The sequence below is a fragment of the Eurosta solidaginis genome, chromosome 4 (genome assembly GCF_040869045.1).
Source record: "Eurosta solidaginis isolate ZX-2024a chromosome 4, ASM4086904v1, whole genome shotgun sequence".
In the NCBI taxonomy this organism is placed as follows: Eukaryota; Metazoa; Arthropoda; class Insecta; order Diptera; family Tephritidae; genus Eurosta; species Eurosta solidaginis.
The window spans coordinates 229217339-229236120 of NC_090322.1; the positions used below are offsets into that span (position 1 = coordinate 229217339).

Here is an 18782-nt window from a genome sequence, read left to right on the forward strand (position 1 = left end):
AAATACTGCAAGGTTTATAAAATCAGCACTACTTAACTACGAAACAACTAAAAAAATTAGAAAAGAAAGGTAAGAAAAACATGAACAGCAAAAATAACAACATTGAAATTACAGCCATCAAAAACTACAATCAAAACGATAAAGACATGGAAATAACTAAAGTAGAAAAAAATGCTAGCACTGAAGAAAGACAATTGTTTGTTTTACTAAGAAGAAAGACACAAAAAACTAAAAGAGAAAGAAAAACAAATTCCTGCGATTTTTTTTTGTACCTAGTACCTTTTTATATGTATTTCAAGGCCTGCAGTCTTAGCACTTTTCTGTTCTAGGCCTCATTGATCTTTCTTTCAACTGCGTTACATTGTTTTAGCTCTCCTTCTATTTTAGCTTCTCTGAATCAATAGCACGTCTATTTGAAACTAATATATGTATTTAATACTCCAAAGTCTTATATATTATAATTGACTAGTTACTTAGGTCCGGTTTTTCAGTACAAGTTCAACTCAGTTTGTCAATTAAACTATGTACGCTTAAACTTATTCTGCAGTTTTTCAGTGTACTTTAGCTGAAGTTTAAGCGGCCGATCTGACAGGGTTAAACTCTAGTTAAGTTATCGGTGATTTGCGTTCGTTCGAAATGGCGTCGAATATACACAACAAGCATTTAGGCTTGATTGAGTACCATTAGAGCTCATGCTGATAACTAGCCTAACTTTAAACTCTCAAGAGTTGTTACGAAACAGTGGCCTAACTTGAGAATCATCGTGTACTCAGCAAAAGAGGGAATTTTTTATAAATCGAAAAATGTTATTAAGTTGAAAAAATGATAGTTCCCAACTTGTGTATCTTTGGCTGCACTCAAGTGTAATATTCCATTACTACAGTATTTTCACGAAAATAAAATGAAATATATATAACTAGTTTTTGATAAATTATGATAAATTACGCTTCATTGCTGCTATCAATCAGGTGTTTATTTCTCACAATAAAAAGCTGTTGGCTTTGGTGGTACCACCTTGGAGATTTTTTTTCAACTTCACCTCAACTCGATGTTCAAGGTAGAATATCAACTGGAGAAACGTGTTGAATATTCATTTGAGAACTGTACCTTTCTCAAAAAACTCAATGGTTGGACAAAAATTTGAAAATGCTAATGACGCTGGAGATCAACTCGAGAACTATAAATTTTACAAAATTTCTCAAAGGCTGGATAGTGATTCGAGAATGAAGTTGGATATCAACTTGAGAACTATCTGGTTTAAGAATAATTAAATAACGATTTTGGATATCACCTCCTGAACTAGGTATATATTTCGCTGGAGAAATATCTCTTAATTGTTTGTTGGGTGAGCAAAGTCCAACTGTTGTCGTAATAACAAATTATCTAGATAATAAAAAACCAATGTTGCGGTACAAAAAAGCCTTTCCCAAAGGCGGCCTTAAACTGTGACTGAAAAACTGCTCAGTAGTTTAACTGCTGTTAAAATTTGACTAGAGTTTAAGCAAACTTAGTTTAAGCTTAGCTTAACCAACTACTAAAAAACCGGGCCTTAAACATCGATCACAATATTCCCCCTGTTAAAAATAGATTTTTTTAAAATCTCTAAAAATATCGATCCCTGCCCATTTAGTCCTGAATGTTCAGTGCAGTTTCAGAACTGTAGGCCATTTGGAACTCGGAAGCCAATTTTTCAAATTCGTATGATTTTTTTTAAATATGCCAATCCCTATAAGTCAGTTTTTCCCCTCATGTTGCATTGTCATCGGTTTCAAATAAAAGAAGTAAAACGAAATCAATGCAGTAATCAACAAAAGCAAAGACGTGTGAGGAAACAAACACATATAAAAACAAGTAAGGACGGGATTCTTTTCGGCTGTGCCGAAGACTTCATACCTTTCATGAATGGGGCTGAACAATAATCTTATCCCTTTATCTCGAAATAATCGGATGTATAAGATAAGAAATATATAGTGAACAGATGGACATACCTAAACGATTTTTAAGATAAATATAAAATAAAAAATGAAATGACTTTTACAGGAAAACTTCTATGATATATTAGAATATATCACCAATTTTCACGTTTTTATATTGGAAACTAAGGGAGAAATGGCCAAAAATCTTTCTATCTGAACGATCGGTTGTATGGGATAGGTATATACTATATACATATAGCTCCGATCAAAGTGATTTTTTCAGGAAATCCTCTAAGATATATTAGAATAAATATCACCAAGTTTAACGTTTTTATATTGGAAATTAAGGGAGAAATTGCCAAAAATCTTTCTATCTGAACGATCGGTTGTATGGGATATATACTATATATAGCTCCGATCAAAGTGATTTTTTCAGAAAATCTTCTGTGATATAATAAAATACATATCACCGAGTTTCACGTTTATACTTTCTAAATTAAGGGAGAATTGGCCAAAAATCTTTCTATCTGAACGATCGGTTGTATGGGATATAACTATTTATAGCCCCGATCAAAGTGATTTTTTCAGGATATCTTCTATGATATATTAGAATATATATCACCGAGTTTCACGTTTATACTTTCTAAATTGCGGCAGGAATGACGAAAATCGTCTTATATGAACGATCGATTGTATGGGAGATATATGTTATAGTGGTCCGATCCTACCGGATCCGACAAATGTCTAATATAATACAAAAATACATCCTTGCGCCAAATTTCATTGAGATATCTCAAAATGTGAGGGACTAGTTTGCGTTCAAACAGACAGACGGACGGACAGACGGACATGGCTATATCAACTCAGTTCGTCGCCCTGACCAATTCGGTATACTTAATGGTGAGTCTATCTTCTATATTTCGCAACGTTACAAACATCGCACCAAAGTTAATATACCATTTCATGTTCATGAAAGGTATAATAAAGTTGAATTGAAAATTTGGTTAAATTAGGGAACAGGACTATGTAGGGAGGAGATAAAGTTTTCAGATACAATGAACAAATATGTAGCAACAACGTACAATTATGATTGGTAGTACATTATGCTTATTTCTCATTAGGTCAAAATGAAATTTTAATATTCAATTTGCCATGTCGTTGGGTAATTGTCGTTTTCACTTATTGGTCAATTTAATGTACTTCGTAGTCAAAATGTACAGCGAGCACATTTTCATGATATGACCAAGCTTGTCATTTGACCTAGTAAAAACCAAACACTAGGAAATAATGTAAAGTTTCGACAGAGCAACTTTTGCACCGACAACTGGTTACTTGCAAAGCAAAGTCTTAACCTCTTATTTGTGCAGGAAGAATATGTGTAATTGTGATAATTCCAAATTAATGTTGTTGTTTTGTGTTTTTATTGTTAATAAATACAGAATTGCTCCAGAATAAGCCAAGGAAATTTGGCGAAACAATTTCATTTGTCCTTTCACGCTCTATTGTTTTAATTTTTACCGTTTATTGGGCGATTTTGAACGCACTTCACACGCATTTATGTTTAGATTTCAAGTTGGATAACGTCGAAGCTGAGCTTGAGCTCAACGAAAAAGTTACCATACAATTATTACTTTACTTAACTTAGCTGCAATTACCATACGCCATTACCGCATTCATCCTTTACCCCCTTGAGCAAGCTCAAGAACAGTCTTGAGGTTAAAGACGAAAACCAATGGCAATGAATCGACTCTGTTGCTGCGGCGACTTACTTAACATTGCATTGCTAATTAAAACTGTAAAAAGTCGTAGCAGCAATAACGCTGTGAAGACCACCGTCTGCGGGTGAATTTAATGTGCGATATATTTTTTGTGTGTCCATATTTGTTTGTATGGTATATGAGTCCGTTTGGTGGTCGTTTTCTAGGTCCTGGCTTTTTTGTTTTATTTTTTGTGAACGACTTCAATTCGAGCGCCTGCAGGCGTCTTAAATATCTACATGCAATTTCACATACGAACTTCCATTAATGTACTTAAGTGTAAGTATGTAAAAGCTATGAATAACTGCGTATGTAAAACTTCTGATCTTTATGTTCGCTGCGCTGTCTTGCAATAATTTTTACGCCCATTTCCGGTCGCTCGAATATGTGCAATGCAAATGCATTCGGTCGTCGTCTGCTAATGCAACCCGTTGTCGCGTTGTACAGTGTGGCATCTTATTATTAAATGTGAGCAAAAATATGTAGGCGACATATCGCAGAACACAAGCCAACTGCTTTTAAGCAAATAATCACTAAGGACTATGTTCAGAAGCCTTTTATAAAAGTAATTGCTAAAATTGCCAGTTAGCCTATGCTTAGAGTAGTAGCGACTTTTATATGTGGCTGTGACTGAGGGATGATGGAAGAGTAATATAATCTATTCGGTTACCAATATTCGCAATCACAGATCCCCTCCTGGCACATAGGCAGCCATGCATGCAAACGCCCTGTATAGCTTACTGCTGCTTCTAGTAGTAGATCGCAACACAAATCAAGGACTTATGGATTTATAATGTAGAAGTAGCTTACCGCGACAGTTACTGCTACATTGTCGGAACACATACCACAGGCACATTGGTTCATATTACTGCGGCTAAAAAGTCCTGCGCAGGGCTGATATTGGGAGGCCATCCTAGAAAATCTGCGAACCGGACACAATTGCCATCGCAGTCAATAAGTCACAAGAATTTCTGCCAAGCTATATTTGCGATTTACTAAAATCATTTTCACTCAAACGATAGATATGAGACTGTATAACTTTTTAAGAAAATAGTTATACATTATGGATCTACTAAGAACGCGTGGTCCCTAGCTTAGATATTTCACTAGTCGGATTCACGATTTTTGAGCTATTTTGATTTAACAAATAGCATTCGATCACGGATCGTACAGCAAGATACGGTCCCTGATTTAGCTTCAATAGCGGGGAGTTAAGTGTATCGAGAAAGCTACCATCGCTGACGAGAGTTATGCTCATCCTCAGCGGGTTAAGGGGATTCAGTGGGAATGTTTGTGGTAAGTGGCGACTAAAACCCAGAGATCCAAGAAGTTTGACGTGGTCATATAAAATCCTTCCCGGGATGGTCGGGCTGGTACCTCAATGGTGGCAATTTTCGAAACATGCTGATGGAATATCCGGCAAAGGACCATCATCATCGGTAATAGTCTCCAAAATCTTCGGGGAATGTTTCTATTACTAATGAAGAAAAAGAAATTGAAGAGTATAAATACTTTTCTAATTTTTCAATATAGTTTCAATCCCTGGGGAAAAACAACAAAGTCATAACTTTTAAACGGGTTTTAATGTGTTTACATATTTTGCCCCCCAATTAGCATAACTTTGACCCACAGTGCGGCGCTGCGTTTAAATGTGTGAATGAATTTAAAATGTTGAAATACTTTCTCACATTTTGCAAATCAGTTGCTGGTGTTACTTTTTGTTTGTTTTTTTTTTGTGTTCTTTGTTGTTGTTGTATTGTTTTTGTAATTGTTTCAGGGTCTCACCAGTGCAAATCTCAAGCAGTTCTCAAACTTCGTCATTCAACAAGCAAACAGATGTGGCTTTTGTTTTACATTCTTATTATTATTGTTGTAATAATAATTTTACGCTTACAAGGATGTAACATACATATTTATATTGTTATATATGTATATACATTCATATGTATGTATGCATATTTGCACGCATTTTCAATGCGCATGTGCAACTGACTGTCTAACGAACTTATAACCTCAGCCAATAATAAATATCATGGCAACGTCAGCGCCGTTGTCGTTATTGATGATCATTTCGGGGGGATTGAAATGAATCGATTGCATATTTGATTGAAGTGCGTATTTAAAGAGCGGGCGGTCATAGGATAATAGTAAAATAACAATTCGCACAGCTGTATTTCTAACCAATACACATATGCTAAATGATGACGATAGGAAGTGAGTTATGACTGTGAGCGCGGTAGGGGTTTTTCGAAATCCCATTTGATTTGCTATCATTTTTCAGACTATTATTCTGCTTTATAATTTTTTTGCATATGATATGAATGTTCATTCAAGCGGAATTCCATATGCTGACAGCTCGTTGCTAATTTAATGAATTTAGCATTTCCATTTTCTATTATAAATAAATTGAGCCTCTTTTGCCACAAATGTGTTCAAAGGGGTTTTTTTAGAAAGCAGAGCGAGTGGAGTTAAGATATATTATATTTTGATTTGTAATTAGAGATTTAAAGTGGTTCTGGCTCTTAAAATGGTACATTAAACCGCTAGAAATTTGTTTTTCAAAGTAGTAGTGGTAGTTGCCACACCCTTCCTTCCAATATACTCAAATTTTCATTAAAAAATTTTACATTAACAATATTGACGGCTATGCCAAGTTTCACCACTATGAATTAATGGAAACAGAAGATATTCCTTATGGAAAAAATATGTGTTTGGGAGTTACCACACCCTCTTGTGGATGCACACTCCCTATGGTAAGGCTAACCACTTTTCCGTCAAAAGTTTGATATAATCAATTAAGGTATTGACACCAAATCACAGTGATACAGCTCCAGTAGTTTCGAATATGTGTGCTACGGAAATTTGAGTTTGTATGGGAGGTGCTACTCTACTTTTTCCAATATTCGCCAATTTTCTTTAAAACTTTGGCTTTAGAAATGTTGGCAGCTATGTTAAGTTTGAGTAATGTGACTTAATCGGTTCAGGAGATATGTGATATGGAAGAAGTAATTTGTATGGGAGGTACTGCGCCCTCATTTCCAATTCTTTCAACTTTTCTACACTGATATAATATCGATGTTAGGCATCTGCCTGCCAAGTATCATTTGCCTGGTATTAATACTCTTAGAGATATTTTATTTTTCATATGTTAGTACATATATCAAATGCCACGCCTTTTTAGTACCAAGAAAACCCTATATGACTTATACTGGTGCATATTTCATCCAAATCGGGAAAACGGTGTGTTCAAAAAAAGAGTGAAAAACTTGTGTGTGGCTTATTTGTATATAGATAGATTTTTAATAATTTTTTTTGTATATTGTTGATTTTTTTCACACATTTATTTATATAATTTTTCCTTATTATACTCAGTTGAGCAGAGCTCACAGAGTATATTAACTTTGATTGGATAACGGTTGGTTGTACAGGTATAAAGGAATCGAGATAGATATAGACTTCCATATATCAAAATCATCCGTCCGTCTGTCCGTTAACACGATAACTTGAGTAAATTTTGAGGTATCTTGATGAAATTTGGTATGTAGTTTCCTGGGCACTCATCTCAGATAGCTATTTAAAATTAACGATATCGGACAATAACCACGCCCACTTTTTCGATATCGAAAATTACGAAAAATGAAAAAAATGACATAATTATATACCAAATACGAAAAAAGGGATGACACATGGTAATTGTATTGGTCTATTGACGCAAAATATAACTTTAGAAAAAAACTTGGTAAAATGGGTGTGACACCTACCATATTAAGTAGAAGAAAATGAAAAAAGTTTTGCAGGGCGAAATCAAAAGCCCTTGGAATCTTGGAAGGAATACTGTTCGTGGTATTACATATATAAATAAATTAGCGGTACCCGACAGATAATGTTCTGGATCACCCTGGTCCACATTTTGGTCGAAATCTCGAAAACGCCTGCACATATACAACTAAGGGCCACTCCCTTTTAAAACCCTCATTAATACCTTTAATTTGATGCCCATATCGTACAAACACATTCTAGAGTCACCCCTGGTCCACGTTTATGGCGATATCTCGAAAAGGCGTCCACATATAGAACTAAGGCCCACTCCTTTTTAAAATACTCATTAACACCTTTCATTTGATACCCATATCGTACAAACAAATTCTAGAGTCGCCCCTGGTCCACCTTTGTGGCGATATTTCGAAAGGGCGTCCACCTTAAGAACTAAGGCCCACGCCCTTTTAAAATACTCATTAACACCTTTCATTTGATACCCATATTGTACAAACGCATTCTAGAGCCACCCCTGGTCCACTTTTATAACGATATTCCGAAAAGGCGTCCACCCATAGAAATAAGGCCCACTCCCTTTCAAAATACTCATTAACACCTTTCATTTGATACCCATATAGTACAAACAAATTTTAGAGTCACCCCTGGTCCTCCTTTATGGCGATATCTCGAAAAGGCGTCCACATATAGAACTAAGGCCCACGCCCTCTTAAAATACTCATTAACACCTTTCATTTGATACTCAGATCGTACAAACAAATTCTAGAGTCACCCCTGATCCATCTTTATGGCGATATCTCGAAACGGCGTCCATATATAGAACTTAGGCCCACATCCTTTTAAAATACTCATTAATACCTTTCATTTGATACCCATATCGTACAAAATAAATTCTAGAGTCACCCCTGATCCACCTTTATGGCGATATCTCGAAAAGGCGTCCACCTATAGAACTTAGGCCCACTCCCTTTTAAAATTATCATTAACACATTTCATTTGATACCCATATCGTAGAAATAAATTCTAGAGTCAGGCCTGGTCCACCTTTATGGCGATATCCCTAAATGGCGTCCATCTATAGAACTATGGTCCACTTCCTCTTAAAATACTCTTTAATACCTTCCATTTGATACACATGTCATACAAACACATTCCAGGGTTACCCTAGGTTCTTTTTACAACATGGTGATTTTCCCTTACTTTGTCTCCACAGCTCTCAACTGAGTATGTAATGTTCGGTTACACCCGAACTTAGCCTTCCTTACTTGTTTTTCTTATTGTTTAATATTTATTTTGTATAGTCTTATATATTTTTTTATATGTGTGTATATTTTATTTCTATATATGTGTATATATTATATATATATATATATATATATTATATACATATATTATATGTATATATATATATTATATATTCTATATATATATTATATATTCTATATATATATTATATATATAAATTGACAAGCATCAATTTTTTTTTGTATGGGAGATGGGAAAACAAGCATTCCCTTTACAAAAAATTTAATTTGTAACTATCTTTTTTTTCAAATGTTGTTAGTTTCGTCGAAATTTCACTTCCCTAACTGTAACCTAGCATCAGGCGAAATATTCTTGCCCCGTACAAACACATGCTTATTTTGGATTTTTGAACTAATGACATACAAATATCTCAAAAGCAAGTTTCTATTTTTGTTTGGACATGTATCACAGAAAAATATGTCCCATGCCAATCGTGGAATTCTCAAGTTATAAGCTATAATGTTTAAAATGCATAATTTCCTCCAAGGCGACATATTTTTGGATAAACAAAAATATATACATGTCTATTCAGAAAACTACAAAATTTATTTATTACTAAGAATATTTGCAGAATATGTGGTTAATTTCAAGTAGTCTTCATGCCTTATAAATACATACTTACTGCACCCTATTCAGATGAACTCCTACGCATATTTTGACTTTCACAATAATTCATTTAATCTCGCTTTATATTAAATAGGGTGGAAATGATATTTGTATGTATTATGATATATTGCAAAATCTTTCAAAGCGTCGCGATTTAATTACCCTGCTGTTCAGGGTTGATAGAGAGTTATACTATTTTAATTGAAATCATATCTCTTAATAATTTCAAATTAAATATCTTCTGAAGTTGTATTAATTTATATGAGTTTTTAATAGTTTGTAATTGATTTGTAAGTTTTTCTCATTTCTCTTCTTTGTTTTGAATTTTGCTTTAAGTTAAAATAAATTTGTATTCAATTTTATTTTGTTTTAATTGTTATTTTGATTTTGGTTTTTATTTTTTTCAGAACATTATTTTTCAATATATTCGGCCAGTACTATTGCCGCTGCAAGTATCGCTGCTGCTTTAAGTGGCTTGAACTGGCATTTACGCACTGGATATAAATTACGTCATCTATTGAATTTGTTAACTGATTTAACCAGCATTGAACAGGTAAGAAAAAAATTTTAGTTTTGGGAACGAAATTCAAGCAGCTATCTTATGTTATACCAACGAGTGAAGATGCTTAGACTAGAGCAAATATACCCTAAATAGCTTCGTAATGCGTTGGAAATTTAATCGGCGTTCACCTAAATCTCAGATGAGCGCAGCGACTTAGATTAAGTAGAGCAATGTTTCCTCGGGTGTTCCTCAGCGCAGCCATTTCGACCCGACTCGGTTTTTAAAGATATTTCCACAACTATAAAATATTTAAAAATTTTAATTTGTGCTGATGACGTATAACTTTTAAAGTCAAACGCGTCGATTAAAGAACGTTCTGTACTCCAGGCGGATTTACTTAAATTGTTTAGCTACTTGGTGTAATGTGTTTTTCACTTGGGAACCAGCTTCATACACAATTAATAGCCAAACTCTGGAAACTAAACTAGTGAGGTCTGATATTAGAATATGTATCAATAATTTGGAATACGCGTTATCAAGCTTATGTAGATAGGCTAGAATCAATTCAAAAACAGTTTTTACTTTTCGCCTTGAGGAATCTACAATGGGTCTTTTCATGTAACCTTTCTCCTTACACTAATGCGTGGAAGCTTATAAGTCTTCCAACCCCTGCCACTTGTTGCGAAATGCTTACTTACTTAACGGTTATGGCCGCCCAACAAGGCGCGCCAGTCGCTTATTTGCTCTGCCAACCGGTGCCAAATGGTCGCAACAAAGGAGTTTAATTCGTTTTCCACCCGGTCCTTTCAGCGGAGTGGTGGCCGTCCTCTCCTTCCATAGGCGGGTACGGATAGAAACATTTAATTCGCATAACATGGCCTAGCCAGCGCAGCCGCTGCATTTTAATTCGCTGGACTATGTTGATGTCTGCATAGGGTTCGTACAGCTCATCATTAAATCTTCTTCGGTACTCGTCATCGCCAATGCGTAGAGGTCCAGAAATCTTTCGAAGAACTTTTCCCTCGAAGCGAAATGCTAGGAGTAATATTTATGGCTAAACTATTAAATGGGTCGATTTGAAGCCCATTTATTTTGAGCGAAATTAACCTTAATGTTCCATGCCGGGTTTTGCGGCATTTTAATGCAATATAATTCTTAAAAATATAGAACCAATTTGCAACTTAACGAACCTTTTATGTGTTTGTGTGAAGATTTTAACCCTCACTCGAGAATATTCGATGTTTCAGACTCGCTTTGAACACAAAAAAAACTTTTCTATCTTCTTTAAAATGATTTAAAAATTCATATGTATATGGGGTATTCCATCTCATTTCGACCAATTTTGAACCCGACCGCTTTAGAATTGGCTGAAAGTTTTTCTTCTTTTTCTAGCTTACGAAAGACGTTTTTCAGAAGTTTTTCAAATTTTTTCATCCAACTCAAAAAAAGTTATGAATTTAAAAAAAAACACCGTTTTTGTTTTCAAAATGCCTTAACTTTTTCAAAAAATTGACCGTTTGGGATCTTTTTTTTTTGAAATTTGTTTTTAAATGTACTTTTCGGAAAAAATTCAAAAAAATTTTTAAAGTTTTTTTTGTAATTTTTCAGTTTTTCGAGATTTTTCGAATTTCGCCCTTTTTTTATCATAAAAAACTTCAATCCATTCTGCAATCATCCCCACTAATCCCGGAGTGGGCCGAGAATTTTTTTTTTTTTTATTTAATTTTAATTTAAATTTTTTTTTTGTATTTTTTCCGAAAAGTACATTTAAAAACATATTAAAAAAAAAAAAAAAAATGATCCCAAACGGTAAATTTTTGAAAAAGTTATAGCATTTTGAAAAAAAACCGCTTTCCAACTCAAAATAAGTTTTAAATATTTTGAAAAAAAAACGGTATTTTAAAGTTTTTTTGTCAATAAAATAAAAACAAAAAATTCTCGGCCCACTCCGGGATTATTGGGGATGATTGCAGAATTGATTGAAGTTTTTTATGAGAAAAAAAGGGCAAAATTCGAAAAATCTGGAAAAACTGAAAAATTACAAAAAAAAAAACTTTAAAAATTTTTTTGAATTTTTCCGAAAAGTACATTTAAAAACAAATTTAAACAAAAAAGATCACAAACGGTCAATTTTTGAAAAAGTTATAGCATTTTAAAAAAAAAACGGTGTTTTTTTAAAAATTCATAACTTTTTTTGAGTTGGATGAAAAAATTTGAAAAACTTCTGAAAAACGTCTTTCGTAAGCTAGAAAAAGAAGAAAAACTTTCAGCCAATTCTAAAGGGGTCGGGTTCAAAATTGGTCGAAATGGGATGGAATACCCCATATGTTTTGCTTATTCTAGATGTGTATGCACATATATATCTCAGCTGATGAGTTTCCCTGTAGCTGAGCAGTTTTAGATCTGCATGCTCAAAAAGACACTGGCTTTCAAAGACTCAGTGCGCTGTCCTAACGTCGGACCGAAGAGCAGTGAATAGGTTTTCGTTTGTACTTCACGAAATAGAAGATGTTTTTATTTGAAGCTCTTCTGACCTTTTGCATCATTAGGCTAGGGACTCTATATCCAATAAAAAGTCACGATATTTAAAGTATTTATACAAATTTCACTAGGAAAAAATATTTTATTCCAGTTTGCGCCTATCATTTAATTCATTCATATCATGTCTGTCAATTTATTTCATCTTCTCTCTTCTTTGATATTCCCCTCCTTTCTTTTCCTATTATTTACATATGCTCTACTTTCCTTTAATTCTTAACTTACTTTTGCCATTTTTTTTACTTTCTTCCTTCCTTTTATTTTCCTTTTATTTTACTTCCTTTTTATTTTCTTTTTACACAGACTTGTTTAATCCATCTTTTTTTGTAGTTTAAATGTGCCTGTTTTTAGCAAAATTGTATTCCTATTCATTTTCTGGTTGCTTTAAACTTTAGAACTTAAAATGAGTCAAGCTTAAATAGAATGTCTGCATAATTTTTTTGGTGGCTTGTTATGTAACTTTAGAGTTGACTCACTCGAACCGCCTTTGGAAAGAAGGTAAAATTGACAATTTAAAAATTAATTTGAAACCCATAAAGCGACCTGGAATGTTATACCATTGTCCAATGCCTTTAAATTGTTTTCATGTGACATTTTGTGCATTTTTTGTGGCTTTTCGAAAATGTTTTATCATCAGTTTCGAACTTGTTTGTTGTTAATTAGCTTTTACGACTTTTCATTAATTAGCAAATGAGCTACTTGTTAACCCACAAGTAGAACTCAATGTGCTTTGTTTTAATGCATAAACAATCAATTTTGCTTGTGCTAATTTATGTAGTATGTATCACTAAAAAAATCGAATGCTTGTAGCTGTAAAAATCAAATATTTAAAAAGTGTGAATGCGTGCTTTTTTTGCACGTTGCGGTTTCTTTCAAATGTATTAAATAATAGTCTGGGTTATGAGGGAGCTAATTACATGAGATGTTTTCATTTATTTTTGTATATGGAGTAAATCTGTCAAAATTGACAAGCTTGTTTATGTGTCTGCAAAAAAGGAAAGGATTGTGCTAATTTTGCTTGATATGTTTGCTTTAAACACTTAGCGATCATTAATAAATATACGTGTTTATGAATTGGATCCTAATGTGAGATAGTAATTTCCTTCAAATAAATACAAACAAACACAAACGTATTTCCACAGGGGATCGTGTGACTAAAAAAAACAAGTTTTACGCGCATTTTGTAAAACTTAAAAAGGTTGTGTTCAAAAACTAACAACGCTGCTGGTTTTGCTATTTAATAAATAGTAAAAAAGGAATAAATACAATAATACGTGTTTATTGTAGAAAAAAAAAAAAAATAAAAAGATAAATAGTTTAAAGTAAAACAAAGAACGAAAAGAAAAAAATAATAAATAACAGTTAGAAAAAACTTAAAACCAACCTTTTTATAGTTAACTGAACTAAAATTAGAGAATTTTTTTAAATGACAATAATAGTTTATTAAGACCATACAAGCCTATAATGATTTTGAATTTAATAATAGTTTATTTTTAATAATGGTCAATAGCCTTGAATATTGTAAATTGTTAGATTGGTCGATATGAGTCGATCATACATATCCATATGTCCCTGATGATGTCTTCAGATTGAAGTCGAAATATCGACCGAATAAATTATAAATATATATAAACAAACAAATAAGTTTTATTCATCTGTGAAGCCTTCTAGCTCAATAAATCTAACAATTTACAAATAATTTATTCTACAGTTGGTGAAGTTCGAATAATATAATAAATAATTAACTCAAAATAACTTTATAGGTGTAAAGTTTCGACTGACCTTAATGCCAATAGAATTATTCATGAGGTCAATTGACCTTATGTTCGTTGAATTTAAGTCACCTAATCATCAAATTATTTTATTGTCATTGGTCCTTGATGTGTGCGCAAAGTTAAAATTAATCTTATGGCCATTTGAAGTGATCATAACTTCAAACTTGTGTCGGTCGACCTTATGTAATCCCACCAAAAAAGAGTTTAAGAATGAAAATAAGAAAAAAATAAAAGAAAATAAAACAAAAAAACAGAATCATAAAAAAAAACAAATAAAAAAATAGAAAAGAAATAAATAAAATAAAAAATAAAAAAAACTAAAGCAAACAAAAATTAAACGAATTAAAACAATAGTAAAAAAAAATTTTATATAAAATTTCATGAATGAAAATTTAAAGAAAAAATAAATTAAAAAAGAAACTTAAAAATTGTGAAAAACTAAAGAGAAAAACAACAAAAACAAATATAAAAAGAAAAAAAATTAACATCTACAATAAATAAAAACTATGAAATAAATGAAAGGGAAATGATTAAAAACGGAAATAATATAGAGTAAAATATAAATTAAAAGAAAGGATAAAAATTTAAATAAAAAAATATGTAAAAAAGAAAAATATACATAAAATATTAAAGAAAAAACTAAAAACGTACAGAAAAAATAAAAGTAAATATATAAAGAGCAAAAAAAGAGAAAATTAAAAAAATAAAATAAAACTATAAAAACGAAAAACAAATATAACAAGAAAGGAAAGATAAGTTCAGCTGAGGGCTTTGGAGACAAAATAAGGGAAAATTACCATGTAGGAAAATGAACCTAGGGTAACCCTGGAATGTGTTTGTATGACATGGGTATCAAATGAAAGGCTTTAATGAGTATTTAAAAGGTGAGCCTTAGTTCTATAGGTGGACGCCTTTTCGAGATATCGCCATAAAGGTGGACCAGGGGTGACTCTAGGATGTGTTTGTACGATATGGGAATCGATTGAAAGGTGTTAATGAGTATTTTAAAAGGGAGTGGGCCTTAGTTCTTTTCGAGATATCGGCATAAAGGGGGACCAGGGGTGACTCTAGAATTTGTTTGTACGATATGGGTATCAAATGAAAGGTGTTAATGAGTATTTTTAAATGGAGTGGGCCTTAGTTCTATAGGTGGACGCCTTTTCGAGATATCGCCATAAAGATGGACCAGGGGTGACTAGAATGTTTTTGTACGATATGGGTATCAAATTAAAGGTATTAATGAGGGTTTTAAAAGGGAGTATCCCTTAGTTGTATATGTGATGGCGTTTTCGATATATCGACCAAAAGAAGGACCAGGGTGACCCAGAACATCATATGTCGGGCACCGCTAATTTATTTATATATGTTATACCACGGACAGTATTCCTGCCAAGATTCCAAGAGCTTTTGATTTCGCCCTGTAGAACTTTTTCATTTTGTTCTACTTAATATGGTAGGTGTCACACCCATTTAACAAAGTTTTTTTCTAAAGTTAAATTTTGCGTCAACAAACCAATCCAATTACCACGTTTCATCCCTTTTTCATATTTGGTATATTATTATGGCATTTTTTCATTTTTAGTAATTTTCGATATCGAAAAAGTGGGCGTGGTCATAGTCGGATTTCGGCCATTTTTTACACTAATACAAAGTCTGTTCAGATAAGTACGTGGACTGAGTTTAGTAAAGATATATCGATTTTTGCTCAATTTATCGTGTTAACGGCCGAGCGGAAGGACAGACAGTCAACTGTGTATAAAAACTGGGCGTGGCTTCAACCGATTTCGCCCTTTTTCACAGAAAATAGTTATCGTCCTACAATCTAAGCCCCTACCAAATTTCACAAGGATTGGTACATTTTTGTTCGACTTATGGCATTAAAAGTATCCTAGACAAATTAAATGAAAAAGGGCGGAGCCACGCCCATTGTGAAATTTTCTTTTATTTTTGTATTTTGTTGCACTATATCATTACTGGAGTTGAATGTTGACATAATTTGCTTATATACTGTAAAGATATTCAATTTTTTGTTATAATTTGACTAAAATTTTATTTTTTTTTAAAGTGGGCGTGTTCGTCATCCGATTTCGCTAATTTTTATTTAGCACACATATAGTAATAGCAGTAACGTGCTTGCCAAATTTCATCATGTTATCTTCAACGACTGCCGAATTACGGCTTGCAAAACTTTCAAATTACCTTCTTTCAAAAGTGGGCGGTACCACGCCCATTGTCCAAAGCGTTTATAGTAAAAGTGACAGCAAAGCAAACAACTAACTTTATTGCAAGACTTTGCAAGACCAAATAAAACAAAGGAGAGCAAAATGAATACAACGGTTATGTGTATGTTAAATTTCGCTCTTCATTATTATATATTTGTAAGGAAGTATATGCGTTAAAAATTTGGCGTACTACACAGAGTAGTTGCCGAAATTCTTAGATATAGAAAAGCATTAAGTAAATCTTCACTGGTCTACTTCCAGAAGCATGCGAGGAGACTAACAAAAGTTCCTTTAGTTGATTAAAAAATGGCATAATTTTTTGAACGAATCAAACTGATATCACAACCTTGTTTATGCTATTTTTTGATCGGGTTTGCTCCATTAACTCATGATTGATGTCTTGTTTTAACGTGAATTGCTAGGCCATAAAATTTCCCAGTTATGTAGCGCAAAATGCCCTAGAGCCTCCTTCGTCCTACTTACACGACTCATCTATTTTTATTTAAACTGAAGTAATATTCAGACTCGAGTCATTCCGGTACGTAAAAATGGCTCTAATGGAGAATCCATGACCAATTTCGACGTCTGATTGGAAGAGGATTCTGTCAGTTTGAAACATTACACATCTTAGAATTTGTATTTTTCATAAGTCTCCTATCTATTTTCTAATGAAATCTGCGAAAGGGCGGTCTAAAAAAAATCATGAAATGGCTTCTCCTTCACCCCTGTGACTATTGAATAATTGCAGTACAGCCATGGGTTAAACGCCCAACTCATTGGTAATCATTCATTGTTGCAACCGCGGTGCTTCGTTCCTTCAACAGGAACGCAGTGATGCCATCAGTAGGAAATTTGATAAAGTGGGGAGTGTTGTTCAAGTGGCAGTCCTTTCCTGGGTAAGATTTCAGTACACATAGGTACCTATATTTGCAGGTCTTGTCTCCTTGTCATGCAAGCTTCCTATTTCATCTAGTTCTGCGATTGCGAAAATTCTAGGTTATTATATGGTTTGTGGAAATAAGTTTAAAGGATTTTCAAACTAAGCGAACTCTTGTTAGTAGCTCCGTATTTACATATATATTTTTACTTCAAAATTAAAAACCTATACAAAGAGTTTTTAAATAATTTCAAACTCCATCCTTTCAACTCCTTCAAAATTCATTTGTGATGAGGTCTACTTTTAGGCGCATGAGCATGAAAGCGGATTTAGAGCTCGAAGTCTGAGTCGTTTGTGAAATATTTACTAAAAACGTCGTTGAAGTGACTAACTGTTACGCAAAAAAAAAGGAATTCTATTAATATCCGGTGCTTGCTGTTAACGTTTATAGTTATTTGTGCAAGTGTACTTTAGACTGTTTAAAAAAAAAAAAAAAAACAAAAAAAAAAATTTTTATTTTTTACAATAAAAGGCTTCATTTTGTTGTAAAAAATGAAATGTTTGAAAGAAAACAAAATATTTTTGAAATCAGTCTGTAGTACGTGGATGATTTTTTTCTTCTTTTATTAATTCTTTATATTTTACTAATTTTCTATTCTACGTCATAAGGTCAACCCACCTACCAAGATTCATCGCTTTAGCCGTCTTTGGTAATGAATTATCGCACTTTTACGGTTTTTAGAAATTTTCGATATCGAAAACGTTGGCGTGGTTATGGTCCGATTTCGTTCATTTTAAATAGCGATCTGAGATGGGTGCCCAGGAACCTACGCACCAAATTTTATCAAGATACCTCGAAACTTACTCAAGTTATCGCGTTTACAGACGGACGAACAGACGGACGGACGGACATGGCTAAATGAATTTCTTTTTTCGCCCAGATCATTTTGATATATAGAAGTCTATATCTATCTCGATTAGTTTATGCCGTTACGGATTACCGTTATGCGAACAAAGTTAATATACTCTGTGAGCTCTGCTCAGCTGAGTATAAAAACTGCATTGAAATACCTGGCCCGCGCTCAATGTGGCCGCCGTGGGAGAGTGGTCACCGGCTGAAGTAACAGGACAAATAACATCAATATCGGATTTTTTTTGTTTAAACGGTTGTCTTCGAGTGAAAGATTCTCATATAATTCATTCGCCTTAGCAGATGCTTTCGGAATCTACATTTAACATGTTTCATATTTGAAAAGTCGCACATTTCCTTGAAAAGGGCCTGATCCAAAAGGATTTTATTATATTTCAAGCAGTTATTGATTAAGCTGAAGATGTTTCGACGCATTTAAAATAAAAAGATGATAAAAAATTTTAAGGACTACCTTTATATAAATGGACCAAAAAAAGAAGACAATTTTTCCTTTAATACAGACATAGTCTTGTTAAATTTTGACTAAAAAACTTTAGCAATAGCTCTTGTAAAATAATTTTGGGATTTAAAACTATAAAG

At 33.2% G+C, this 18782-nt stretch overlaps 1 protein-coding gene across 1 annotated transcript in view; it reads left to right on the plus strand.

Annotated features, from left to right (window-relative positions):
• Positions 1–18782, plus strand: part of CycD (cyclin D) — a 251535-nt gene that overhangs the window by 219838 nt on the left and 12915 nt on the right. The window contains exon 4 of the mRNA XM_067784973.1: positions 9766–9911. Within this exon, the coding sequence (XP_067641074.1) occupies positions 9766–9911 (146 nt within the window). The remainder of the gene's footprint in view (positions 1–9765; positions 9912–18782) is intronic.